At 40.6% G+C, this 13,652-nt stretch overlaps 1 protein-coding gene across 2 annotated transcripts in view; it reads right to left on the bottom strand.

Moving 5' to 3' along the window:
- Positions 1 to 238: 238 nt before the first annotated feature.
- MTX2 (metaxin 2) overlaps positions 239 to 13,652 on the bottom strand; it is a 36,021-nt gene continuing 22,607 nt past the window's right edge. Inside the window, exons 4-10 of one of the 2 annotated variants that reach the window (XM_051623293.1) lie at positions 8,529 to 8,601; positions 5,496 to 5,572; positions 4,718 to 4,810; positions 3,957 to 3,995; positions 3,422 to 3,547; positions 2,716 to 2,792; positions 239 to 743 (exon numbers count right to left, since the gene is read on the bottom strand). In XM_051623293.1, the coding sequence (XP_051479253.1) occupies positions 533 to 743; positions 2,716 to 2,792; positions 3,422 to 3,547; positions 3,957 to 3,995; positions 4,718 to 4,810; positions 5,496 to 5,572; positions 8,529 to 8,601 (696 nt within the window). In that variant the 3' untranslated portion in view covers positions 239 to 532. The remainder of the gene's footprint in view (positions 744 to 2,715; positions 2,793 to 3,421; positions 3,548 to 3,956; positions 3,996 to 4,717; positions 4,811 to 5,495; positions 5,573 to 8,528; positions 8,602 to 13,652) is intronic. The other variant, XM_051623294.1, reaches the window with a different exon arrangement.

Here is a 13,652-nt window from a genome sequence, read left to right as displayed (position 1 = left end):
AATCACATCACTTACGTGCTGCAGAGCTCCAAGGTGTTTTGTCACCCAGTTCCTGAATTAATTTTGGTTGAGGAAGGCAAACTTAAGATCTCTAACACATCCTTTCATTCCCAGCTTAAGAATTCTACCTAGTTCACCATAATATTGTCTTCCAGGTGTCCTGCCAACAGGATTCCACTCATTAACTACACAGAAATTAATTACAAAGATAGAAAACTTAGTAAGAAAGGCACTTAGATCAGAGAGAAACTTAAAGTATTTTATTTTTTTAATACACATACAATATTCTTCCAAGGGTGCTTCAGAGTAAGTGGCATAGAGGCTATTAAAATGGAAGTGCCCATGCAGTTGTTTCAGCTAAAACAGGCATGGTGTATTCTACAACACAAACACTGCACCTAGAGTGTTTTTCTTGCTCCAGAGTGATTTGGCAGCTTCAAAAAGCTCACACGTTTCCATTCCCAACATCAATCCAGTGAACAACAAAACCCAAGACTGGCACATGCTGCAGCCCAGGCATCAAACACCACACTTATCTCAGCAAGGGCCTCTTGGCAGCCAGGGCTGCTGCAGTCGCCGGGCTGTATCTATCATGGCCCTCAAAGTACTGCTGCTCTATCCGCCGACAGAAGGCTGTGAGGTTACTGTAGCTCTTCACTTTTTCAGAGAGTTCATCAGTGATTAGTTGAGTAGTAAGGATTGTGAACAGATGTCCAAATACCAGAGCATCTAATTCAGTTGGACTGTGAAAACAGAAAAAAATAACAGGTATTTTAGAAGTTAAGTACTGATCAAGAACAACCCTTGCTGTTCTGAGTCACTTTTAGACAGCCACACAAGCTAAGAGTGGGGAAGAAATCAGGGAACACTGAACCTATCAAATGCATGAAAACTGTACACAGCAAAAAAGCACACTGCAGTTTCTCAGTATGGCATCTTTGCTTTTGATGCCTTAGAAATGTGGAAATTACACTTCTTAGAAGGGACAGGCTTACTGATCCAATAACAAACCATGCTCCGCATTTTAGTTCTGTAACAAGGACAAATGGTTACAAAGTCTTCTGGGGGAGGTTTCTTTTTCCTCTGCAGATAGATATAAAAATAGCCCAGCTATTATTTCACACATCCAAAAAAACCCCAAAACCCCAAAAAAAGTAGGAGGAGGGAAAAAAAGCACAAAACTCCTATTTCCTTTTTGTGCTTTTCAACAGTCAGGAACTATTCAACCAATAATAAGAAGCTCCAGAGTGGCAGCAGCTGGAAACATCTCTTTTTTGAAAAGGGACTAAAAAGAAGAAAACAGTTATTTTGTGAAACAGTGGACTATTTAATGTTTTCAGTCCCACCTTATTTTAGGTACAACCCTTCTGGTTTGCCATCTTGGAATTTTGTATTTAAGTTGCCCATGTGCAAATATTTTTTTTTCAAATGTATTAATAAGTTATGAGCCCTTCTTTAGTAATATTCAAGGGTTTTCTAATTGATAAATATTTTGCTTTTCTATTTGTGCATCACTAAGCAAACTCCAGAGGAAATATGAACCCTTGTATAACAAAACTTACAACCTGTCAGCAACGGGCTGCTCTTCTTATTTTCCTCCTACAGGCTCCCAGAATTCACAGAATGAAAAATTAAGAACATGTGCTTTCTTAGTAGTATTTCAGACAGCTAAAAAGTGTAAAGGTTAAAGCCTGGTTAACAAACAACAACAAAAACAATCCCCAAGCTACAGTTCTTGACAAATACAAAAAGAAAGTTTAGGAGATACTGCGTTTGAGTATGATTTGAGAAGATGCAATTCAAATTTGCCTCCTACAATGCATATTTCTATATCCATTCAATTTACACTACCCACCTAGTCTCAGATTGGAAAAGATTAAGGGGCAAAGACACACGCAGAAAAGGAACCAAGACCATGTGCTGCGTTTTGAAGACATCTCCCTGTCCAAATATAGTTAACCCCAGAGCTGAGCATTTCTAGTCTGGTTTACACACAGGAACAAGAGGGAGCTAATGTGATGTTACTTAAATCTACAACATTTTAAAAATATTAAATTACTGGAGAGGGAAAACAAAAAAAAAAGAAAAAAGCATTTTGTGACTGGAACAAAATGGTGAAAGCAGAGGAGATCCCATGAAGGCCAGGTTGTTCCTTTTTTCTCCCCTGGGAGCATGAATCTTTGTTTCCACTTTGCAACTGATCCTTTGTCAATGCAAGGCCAGCTTCTCCCCCAGTTCTTACAACTCAAAGGCACCCTCAAGTTAATTCACTTCACTAGGAACTGCTCCTGGTGTTAAAGAGCAAGACAAGCTGTCCTGGTCAGGACAGCATGTTGTACATTCACTCCCCTGTACCTAGTAGAGAATGTTGGCCAAGAAATACAAGTATAGCTTCTTTAAATGTATCATTTTAGTAAGAAACTCACTGCGTAAAGGTGCATAGCTATAGCCTACCTAAGTTTTGCTAGACTCTTGTTGAGAAGACAGGCAGGAGAAAAACTAAATCATAAATATAAAAAAACACCAGAAACTTCCCTTTTAAAGCCTTTAATTACTTATTTCTGAAACTTCATGTTTATATTCCAGTCATGCATTTGTATTTCTGCAACTAATATAGCACTAAAATAAAACAGGAGTTTTCCACACACACATATATACATGTGAATATATATCTATATTCTCCAGGATATAGTATTTCAGTAAAGAATAACTTACTGCTTATTGAAGAAATATGGTTGCGTTCCTAATCTCTGGGAGAGAGCCTGACAGCACTGATCTACATCTTCAAGCACCTACCAAAACACACAAGAGATAAAAGATCCGTATTGTCAGGAAACACCAACATTGCAAAAAATAACCTACTTGTTCTGTTTCAAATGACAGTGGGGACAAAGAACATACACTGCTGGGACAGTAAAAGCTGCTGAAGTCAGCCAAACCTGCACAGTAGGCAGGTAGCTAAGTGTTATTTAATCTCACATTTGATGTAAGGCTATTCTGATTAAGTGCTTCCCATAACATTTATAACTTAGTTTAATGAAAGGTACTAATTTATACCTCAAAAATGCTTAGCTCTTTTTTCCCCCCAGACCTCTGACAAGGGAAGCCCTGCCAGGCGTGCCTATTAACGCCACACAGGAAGGGGGGCCATAACTCACAACCTATTTTCAGGACTATGGCCTAAACCAACATCACCAGAGATGTACACTCACGGTACAGCAGCCCTCCTCCTGCCCCATCGGGTGCACGTCATTTAAGATTCATTGCTGCTGAAGACAAATACCTGACTCCAGATAATGTTTTCAGTACAGAATGACATTTTTAATACATCTGTTTCAAGAAAGTGTTACTATCCAATGCCTTTAAAAAAAGAGAAAAGAGAAAACGGGGTAAAGAAATAAGCTTGACTGTTGGCTCTGACCTGCGGCAACGTCTTGCCCGCCCACCCAAGGGCCTTCATCCTGCGCCTCACCTCCCACTGCTTCTGATAGGGCAGGATGCGGTTCAGCGGCCACGGGTACGGGGAGCCGTACCTCGGGTAGGTGATCTTGGTTAGACACAGAAAGGTGCTGAGTTACCACCTAAGAAAATACAGACTCCTCCAAGCAGGAAATAGCTAATATTCAAATATTTGTATAAGAAAGGAGGCTGCGAAAGAGAGAGGGAGTTGTGTGATGTGCTGTAATTATTTGTGCAGAATTTATAGTTTTCAGCATAAGCATTTAAAACTGTTACTTCAGAAACACATTCAAAATCCGTATCTATTCTGCACTCAGGTACCTCCAGTACTGAAGAAACTTCCCTAAAATGCATATACAAGCAAAATTAAAGTGAAAAGAATGTATCATTACTGGTATAAACCTCCATGTTTCATTTATGAGTAGGGACTTGCAGTTGTGAGCAAAAGTGTTTTCTCATTAAATTTTAATTAAGATAAATGCTGCAGAACCACTCACCTCCTGTACTGTTTCATCATCACACCACTGGAGATAGAGCTAGGAACAGAAAGAGCACTCACTAAAACTTCCTAATAAAGGAGAATACAGAGACAAGAATTTCTCACTAGTAGAATTTTCTTTTCTATACTAGATTAAATTTCCATTTCACCCCTTCTGTGAGACCTCTGAATGTAGAAAAGAAATTAAAACTGGGAGGCAAAAGCCCAGCTGCTGGTCCTTACTTCACCAGCCCCAGAAGGCAAGTGAGCCCAAAGGCCCTTTCCAGTTGCCCACACTGCACCCAGCTCAGCACACAGGTTCCTGGCCCTCAGCTCATCCCCCCCACAGTTTGCCAGCCTTTCCAGCACTCTTCTCACGCTGGGATGGCACCATGTGAACTGGCCACGGACAGGACCTGCAGGGGATCCCAGCCTCCCACACAGCAAGTGAGCACACGCCCTGCAAGGTGGAGCGGGGTGCCTGGCCAGCTGTGGGGGGGCAGGATCCCAGGAACCACTGGCATTTCCACTCAGTTACTTCTACAGCTACATGACACACTTCGTTTGGGTCAGGGAAATCATATATGTGACTTGTGCCTACAGGAACACTTCAGCAAGCAATCCATGGGGTACAGAGAATTTATTCCTGCCTCCTTTCACCTCAAAAGTTGACAACATAATCTAAGAACAAGCAGTATTTCCAACATAGGGAAAAATCCTAAAGCTTTCTTGCCTATAGTCACTTATATAAGTGTGAGGAGTTACTGTGGTTTGCTGTACCTCTGCTGTCAAGAGCATATTATTGACTAATTCCATGTAAGCTTTCATCTCAGCTTTTTGGACTTCATCCAGCCCATCACTGAGAGAATGGCCCTAATGGGAAAAAAAAAAAAAAAAAAGAAAGAAAAAAAAAGACACACAGGCTCAGATCCTGTTCTCTTACATAGTTCAATAACAAATTACATATGCAATTTTTACATACAATGTCCTTTAGAATTAAAAAGAAATCATCATAACATTACTAATGATCAAGAAATGTTGCCTATTATCAGTTACAGCTGAACACAGTTTGAGCACAAAACCTCCTGGTTAGTGTATCTCTGTGGCCATAAGTAAACAGAAATTTACATCTGTGATACAGCTTTATCAACTGCTCAGTGAAAAGACTGTATTTTTTAAGAATATGGGGGAGGGTTGTAGAGGGGAGCCAAAGCAAATCTGGTTCGTATCTAACACTTCAGGATTTAAATCAGCCAGTTCAGGGTTTAAGAGCTCTCAGACTCCGAGGCAAGGCATGTAGAAAAACAGTCTCAGCAACTGGCACTGGAATGCAGGTATCCTGCATAGAGTTTAATTCCAGCATTTGAATAAATGACAAAGAAAAACATTTCCACCTCAACAAACTCCTATTCCAGGATTTCTTTCTTTTAAAATGGCATTTGATTTCTACTGCTTTAACAAATTAAGTAACATTCCAGAAGAGCACACCAAATCAGCACAGTGCTAAGCAGGATTAACATGCTATTCACTAACTGATGAAAAAAAAAACAACTGTTACCTTGGCTTTTACAAACTGGACTATGGGCCCAAGTTCAGATACTACCTGATTTCCCACGTGAATAAAGGGTACTTTGCCTGTAAAATGAGAAATATATTTTAGTAAGAGCTTTTTATACCTATTAACACCATTTACAATTTTCAAAGCAATTAAATATTGCAGGCACATCTGACCATCAGTGTGTTGCGTTTTTTTCAAATGAGCACAGGTAAAGCTTAACATACATAGCTTACACAGTGAATGCTTGTAATAACAAACACCTTCCTCCTGATCTTCCTCCTTCTGAACCTCTGCTTCTGAACCTTCTGAACCTACATGCTACGGTTGTGTATTTCAGTTATGGAGTGAGATCTATTGACTTGTATTTTAATAATGGACTTTGCTTTGCTGGAAAGACTTAATTCAGTGTTTCTCTGAAGTACAGCTGAGAAATCCCAGGAAAGCAGACAGAGCCCTTGGCTAGTTTTACAACACAAGGAGTTCCCACCCTCCCTTCTAATCCACTGGCTGGGAAAGGGCTGCTGAAAGGATGATGGGAGATGTGGCACTGTGCCCAGGAAAGCAAGCAGGGGAAGGGCAGATGCACTCTGGGTAAGGCAGAGTCTTGACTCTCCCACCTCTCATCCTTCAAATTTCCAACAGCTCTTGGTGCTGCCTCAGTCTTCACCCTCTACTTGTAAGCTGGCATTTTCAAGCACCCGTGGTCCTGGGGTGAGGTTCTCAGTATGAGACCCAGAGCACCACGTTTTGGAGGGCTGGTAGGGGGAAAGAGCTGCTTCATCATCATGGAAGCAAACCGGGGTTAAAGTTTAACATTATTAAGGCCCAACATTAAGTCTATGAAGCTGAGCCCTGAGTGTCCAGCATGGAGCATGGCCAAAAACAGCCAGTGCTCAAAAGGAGACTAGGAAATTACTGTGTTACTGGTGGAACTAGAAGTCTGCACACAACACCTTCTCTATAAGGCGACTGTTCTTCCACACAGAAGTGAGCCAAAGCTTTAGGGCAGGCAGTGACACAAGCCCCGTTACACACAGAGAGCTCTGAGGAATGGCAGTTACTTTATGCCTCTTTTTCCAGTGCTCAATGTGTGAAGCTCAGGTCTCCTACTCCAATCCACCCTAACCAGCCTGACTGTCCTGCAAAATCTTCATCCAAGTGCAACTGACAAACCTTATATTTAAGACTAAATCTTTTAGGATTATTTACATGATTGAAATAATCCGTAACATGGAGGTAAGTGCTGGATGTTTTCTATTACTAAAACATCCTCAGTGGGTACTGCATCCTTTTACTTTCCTGCCTCTCACTGTGGGCAAACTCTGCTCTCAATACAGAGCCCAAAGAGCAAGATCAGTACCTGCCTGACTCCAATATGTTATTAGCAATACATTTGCTCTTTTCACTGAAACACAAGAAACCTACTGTTTGGCCTAGTTCAAACACTGTTCATATTAACAGCAGATTCAGTCATGGGTTTTATCATGAGATTTTCTTCTCACTGGCTTGATTACCCTACGGGTAATAAATGAAGTGCATCACACCAACAAAGGCTTCATCTGCACCCACACATTACATGTTGTGGAAGGAAACACAGACCTCCCTGTGCTGCAGAATTGGGTGGTTTCAGTCACATTCTACTTCACACACCAAGACAATCCTTTGGTATCACTTTGGACTCCCTCAGAATGGGTTTCATTATTACAACAAATAGGAGATAAATAACCATCCCCCCTCCCCAAAAAACAATGAGATGCAGATCTTTGCTGCTGCTGTGAGACAGGGTCATGGGGAGGGACAAGGGAACAAATGAAAACATTTGAATTATCATTGAAGAATCAATATAAAGAAAGGAAATGGGGCAAGTGAATAAAAATTGCACAGACTCCAGGACTAAGGGTAAAAAGAATACGTGTATTTCTACCTACATTTAAAACTGAAGCAGTATATTGTTCCCTCTTGTGCTTCTTGTTTTCAGCAGAAGGAAGTGTTCAGATCCAAATTACAACATCAAGTGCCACCAAGCGTGGACAGGGGGTGCGAGTGGCAGAGAAGCAAGAGCATACAACTGTCACCAATCTCACCCCTGCACATGCAAGAGGCTCCTTGTGCGTGGATTCAGCATTTCACTTACCTCTGCATTTTGCTGTTTTTTCACTGCTGCCAAGCAACTGTTTTATTAAAAATAGCATAATTCCACTGCTTTGACCAAAATATCAGTAGCAGCAGCAGAACCCATACAGTGGGCTGACAGACATATCCTGACAGGCACTTCCATGTGGTCGTGATCAGCCAGAGCCAGGTAATGAGGGAGGAAGTACCTCCTCACACAACAAAAATCTGGGACAGAGTGCCAGGACTGCCAGACGCTCACACCCAGCATTCAGCAAACCTCTCCAATTTTTAGGCAACCTTTTGCAGCCAGTCTCTGAATGTTTTTAGGCAACCAGTCATCCCCAGCACAAGGCAGGCTCTATAGCCTTCTACTACTTAATTTATTAGATATTTTTTTCCAGCCTCATGAATGAAAAGAAAAACTTAAATTGCCTTATGAGTGACAACGCACCCTTCAGTCTTGTCCTGTATCAACATCCTGGCAATCAACTCCCAGACAGGGCAACAAAAGATAGCCTTTCTCTGTGGTGTTGTCTCAGCCCAGCAGTGGGAAAATATAGCAGCATTCACCACAATATTCCCTGAATACAGAATAAAGCCATTTTTGGAAACGTATGTCTTTTTGCTTCAGGCCATAACAACTCTCAGGCATTTGAGAGAAAGTTTCCAGCAGGCATTTGAACGGTCTGAATGCTTAATATAGGTACTGCATTCACAGGCACCATTACACATTGTGCCAATGTTAGTTTGCATTTGGCTGTTTTAATTGTTTGCAGAAGAGAAACTGCACTGGAGAGGAGGGGGAAGGCTTCCCACACACGGCAGCACTGGCCGACTGTTATCAGCAAGACAAGGCGTAGTTGCCATGGTATCAAAATGGAGGTATAACATAGTAATCTAAATGAAGGCCACACTTACCAGATGGGGACATGTACTCCGCATTTGCCCTGCAAACCACCCGGATTGGCAGATTGCACATTTGCAGAAAGGCCTGGAAATAAAGAGTTGCATTTAAAAAGCATTAATACACCAGTGACAAACAAATGTGGTTTGACTCTGGTTTAGTTAGCTCACAGCATATGCTTACAAAGTACAGCTCCTTGCATACTGCTTTTAGGAAGAAAGAAGGGTAAGTAAAAGGAAAACAAGGGGTTTTTAACTTCCCCAGACAACAGTCATCCAGTCATTGACCGGCACCTTTCTAATGAAGTTTCATCTATTTTTACTGTTTTTTCAAGACATGCAAAGAAGCAGTATCTGGCAGACACCACTAGTGCTGTGCCTGTACAAAAATAAGTGACACTTTCCTCCTCCTGAAAATCACAGTACTTATTTTTTCTGGCAAAAGCTGCCTAGCCAAGTTTATGTTTTGTAACATGGCAAACAAACATAGCACCTTCCCACACTGTATTTACAACAGCTGCCAGAAGTTTTGCTCTACAATCCTGTCAGAGCACTAGTCTGCTTTGGGAGGAAGTCTTTATTACCTTTAACTTTTATGAATCACGGATACAATGAGTGATCACTTTACTGATTCTTTCTATTTGTAACCTTAGATTCAAAACATTCTCAGTAGGATTCTGATTTTGTCAGCACCTGCCACCACTACAAAATCTCAAGTGTGTTTCTGTTGAAATACCAAAATATAATGAAAGATAATTGCAGTTTGGACAGAACATGGCAAATAAGGAACCTCTTAATCTCTAAAGTCTCTCACAACTCAGCTAAGTCCTATAATTAATTTTGTCTTTGCAATTATAGAGGTCACAATTCCAGATTCCAAAACTGTACCTATTCATCCTCAGTGGTTTGAGGTGAAAAAAGCCTACACCAAGAAGAAAGCCTACCACCATGAAGAAAAATGCTGCTGTAACACAGCACTTTCTACATGAGCCTCCTCCTAGCTCTTCAGATTGCAGGATCTGGCAGTAAACTGCACTCTCACAGCTTTAGATGCTCAGACCATAATCACAGGCATCAAAGTAACCTAAACCTTAACTTTGAGATTGCTCACCTCTGCACTGAGACCATAAGGCATGAACTAACACTGGTACCAGCCCTGTTCCTAACTTTGTGGCTTCCATAGTATCCACCAAGCAAACAAACAAAAAAAACCAACCAAACCCAAACAGCCCCTCTCCCTATCTCCTGTGCTCTTCCAGTCCTTTATTCCCAAACCCTAACTCAGTTCAGGGAAACAAAGCCAAAAGCTTTGATCCTTTTCCAACCAAATCCAAGAACTTCACAGTCCATTACGACATTTGGCTCTTGCAGGTTTAGATTACTCAAATCCAAATCCCAATTTTAAGCAAGAAACTATGGTCACAAGCTGCTACAGAAGACATTGATTATGGCTGCACTGTTGAGCAATAAACTGGTCTCGAGAGTGCTTCATCCCAGCTAGAACCTCTGGTTACTGCTTAAGGGTGCAGAATAAAATATGATGTACTGGCAACATTAGACACCACCCCACCTCCTCGCCCATCGGGGTCCACAAAAATCTGAGGCTCTTGCTATCTTAGGATGCCAACTTCCATGCTAAACAGTAAGAATACACAAAGGACTTTACTGAAAAGGAATGTAAAGCATTGGTCTGTCTCAGTCCCAGATCTCTTTTTTTGCCAACTGGGTCTGCAGGACCTAGCAATGTCCAGGCTGCTCCAGCTACTGTACTATGCATCGTGTCTTCTGCCCAAACTGTGGCTTCATATACAATTTATTTGGAATTAATTCAGAGATAAGAATGCAGAGACTTTGGTTTAGATTAAATACATGTTCCTATGCCATTGCTGGACACAATCTAACTCACCAAAAACATACACTCTAACTCAACTGGTACACAGACTTCCTCATTCTGAAAGCTCTACCAGTAGCTAACAACATCATCTCAATAGTGCTGAGCTGCAGTGGAACTGATGGCATCAAACAACAGCTCCAAAGAATTCCATCTTTTAGTGAGAAGAATGGAGTGAACTTCTACCACACTACTTAATCCTTAGCTGTTGAATTTCATCTCAAAAATATGTGAAGTTTCATTTGGTCTAGGCTTACCAAATGAATTTATTTCACCATAAGGAACAAAATTAACTGCAATTCTGCATTAAGATGGAGGTGAATTTTGTAACTGCCATGTACTATTCACACTGCAAGTTCAGAAGAAAAAAGTATGAACTACACTGAAGTTAGAGCAACACATGAGTAACTGAGAAGCTTGTAAGTGCAGAGACACATTAAGCAAAAGGAGGTGAACCAGAGAACTATTTTTACTTTTTCAAATCAGTGTGTCAAAAACAAGACAGGACACTTAGGTTACATGAGTTGCTTTGACAACTTATTGCCTCCTGTACTTCCTATCATACATTGGCTCCTACATGGTACTGTGCTTCTACCAAAACCAGTTTGTGACTGTGAAAAACAGCATAAAGGCTAAACTATAAATAAAGTCTTCTCAGTGTAAAGAGTTCAGCCAAGTTTCCATCAAAAATCTGAAACTGACCTTTCTCTCTCCTCCTCAATAAATATCCACAAACCAAGGAATATCAACCTTCATTACATTTGGCAGGGAAATTCTACCTCAGTCTTTGGCTGAGTGCAAAGGGGATCAAGATTACGTTGCCATTTGGCATCTTGGAAATGCAAACACTGGCTCCATGTGCCTTTTTCGCACCTCATACAGAAAAAAGGAGAGAGGAGGTTGAACTAGAATTGAGCTTTAATGTGGAAACAAGTAACAACTAAATAAAAGAGTTTGCTACTCTGTATAATAAAGTGCAGATTCTGGTAAGCTTAGAAATAAGTCAGCCTACCATCACAGTGAGGCTATATTTTTTCTTTTTTTTTTTTAATTTTCAAAAAGATCCTAAAGTAAACACCAAACTGAAAACCTGAGAAAACTTCCCTGGAATAGTCATCTCCAGTTCTGATGAACATTTCATAGATGGGAGACCAGGACTGAGCTTGAAAAACTGAAGAGTGATTCAAGATTAAAACTGGGCAAAATCATCCAGTTCTGTATTCACCCCAGCAGTCCTCCTGTGAGGTTCAGAAACAATGACCACTGGAGCTGCCTCTCCAGCAGCCTTACAAGGCCTGTTCCAGCAACCCCCTTCAGCATCCATGTGCCAACACCTACTCCACTTCTCTTAAATTCGATCCTAAATACAGATTAAGTTGAGTGGTGAAATAGTAATGAAACACAAACCCAAGAGAAAACAGAATAGTCGAAGAGTTGAAGACAAAATCACTTAATGCCATACAACAAGCCTAAACATATATTTTACAAAAATTTTAATCTTTACATCTTTAAACACATAGAAGCCCCAGAAATTAAAAGACTGATATGTTGACTTGTAATTTGTATCCATTCTATCACTGATGTAACTGACAGACTTTGGAAATTACTAGTATTAACAACACAGGTGGTTTTGTCTTTTCAAGCACAGTGAATGCATTTCATATTTATGGAAATTATGGATTCTTTTAGAAAAAGAGACGGACAAGGATCATGACCAACACATTTTTATAAATACTCACTGCCAGAAAACCTCAAGTATTTTTTTCTGGTGCATTCAACTAGGTAAGTAAGATTTTAGACAATAACTGATGTTAGACAGTAAGTGGCGTGAACTATTACCAAAATATTTGGCACAGATCAAAGAAATCCTACAGAGAGATTATAGGACAAACCAGCAATTTTTGTGAGTCTTTATCTCATTTAACACTTTAGCCCAGTGATCCAGGGAGGATTTGTTCCTGTTTTGACCACTCATGTAGAATGTCAAGAACCAGCACATTTGGTGTGCAGATGGTATCAGACCACCACAGCTTCCAGCTCTGATACAAGATGCAGTGAACACTGATCATTCCAGTTCAGAGCATCTCATTTTCCTTTGGGTACCTCACATATATCATTTGAGCTGGCAAGTAAACCCTTTTGAGAGAAACCATCAGCAAATGGGAGTGAGCTCAGTTCCTCTGAGTGCTTTTGGAGTGAAGGGTGAGAGATTCAAGGCTGAAACCAATCCAGTGGAGTTCTGCTGAGATTTATGAAGATATCAGCACCCCTTCAAAGACACAGCATCAAAAGCTGAGCAATCTGAAAGATCAAGGGCCCAGGCTTATACTATTACATCAGAGATTATTGTTAACAGCATAAATTTGGCTGATCAATTTAAAAAGGGACAGAAAGGGGCTAACTGAATTCCAAGTGACACGTAAGCTAGTTAATCAAGCCCTTGTGAAAATTCACCTAAAAATGGTAAGCAAGACAGTAACAGCTAAACTAGAAACAAGACACTGAACTGAGCACAGCCTGTCATACCTTGTAAATGCTTGTAATTCCAAAGAATAGCATTAGATTTCCTGCTCTTTTCTCCTCTGGAAAAAAAATGTACTAACACAGAATGAACAGGGTGACTACTGTAGGCCACAGCCTGGATCTCCTCCAGTGCCTACGTTTCTCAAGCTGCAGTTGCAGTTGTTCAGATTGAGAGGCGGGTGAGGGTGTGAAATTAGCTGTCATGTCAGTAGTAAAACTGGTACATGCTACTTCATCTGAAGGTTTCCAGTGTAAAGATGTTCACTATAAATGTTTATTGATACTTTGAACTCTTCCAAACAAACTCTAGGCAGGAAAAAGAAGAACTGAATTCCTGCTGGAAAGGACAAAAGGTTTTTTTATGCTTAACACCTATCCAAAGAGTTAACTATTTGGATCAATTCATAAAGAGGAGGGATTAACATTAGTATTTCCCCTTGCCCCTTGCCCATGTTACAGAAGACGAAGAGATGACTGCCCTATAGACTTTACACAAATAAAGGAAGCTTCACTCAAGCATAAATATACAGAATTCACTACAACTGAAAGACATCAAACAAAAACACTCAGGCTTTTAAAACGAATGAGTAATTTCATGGCTCATACTAGTTAATGCAGCATAACACAAGGATAATGAAATCTCAGATTGAGAAGAACTCAGTTTATTCCTCTGCCATCAGCAGGAGTGCCTCCTTTACCCATATGTTCCAATGATTATCTGCATT

Source organism: Apus apus, chromosome 6 (genome assembly GCF_020740795.1).
Source record: "Apus apus isolate bApuApu2 chromosome 6, bApuApu2.pri.cur, whole genome shotgun sequence".
NCBI lineage: Eukaryota > Metazoa > Chordata > Aves > Apodiformes > Apodidae > Apus > Apus apus.
This window is presented reverse-complemented; position numbering and strand designations above follow the sequence as displayed.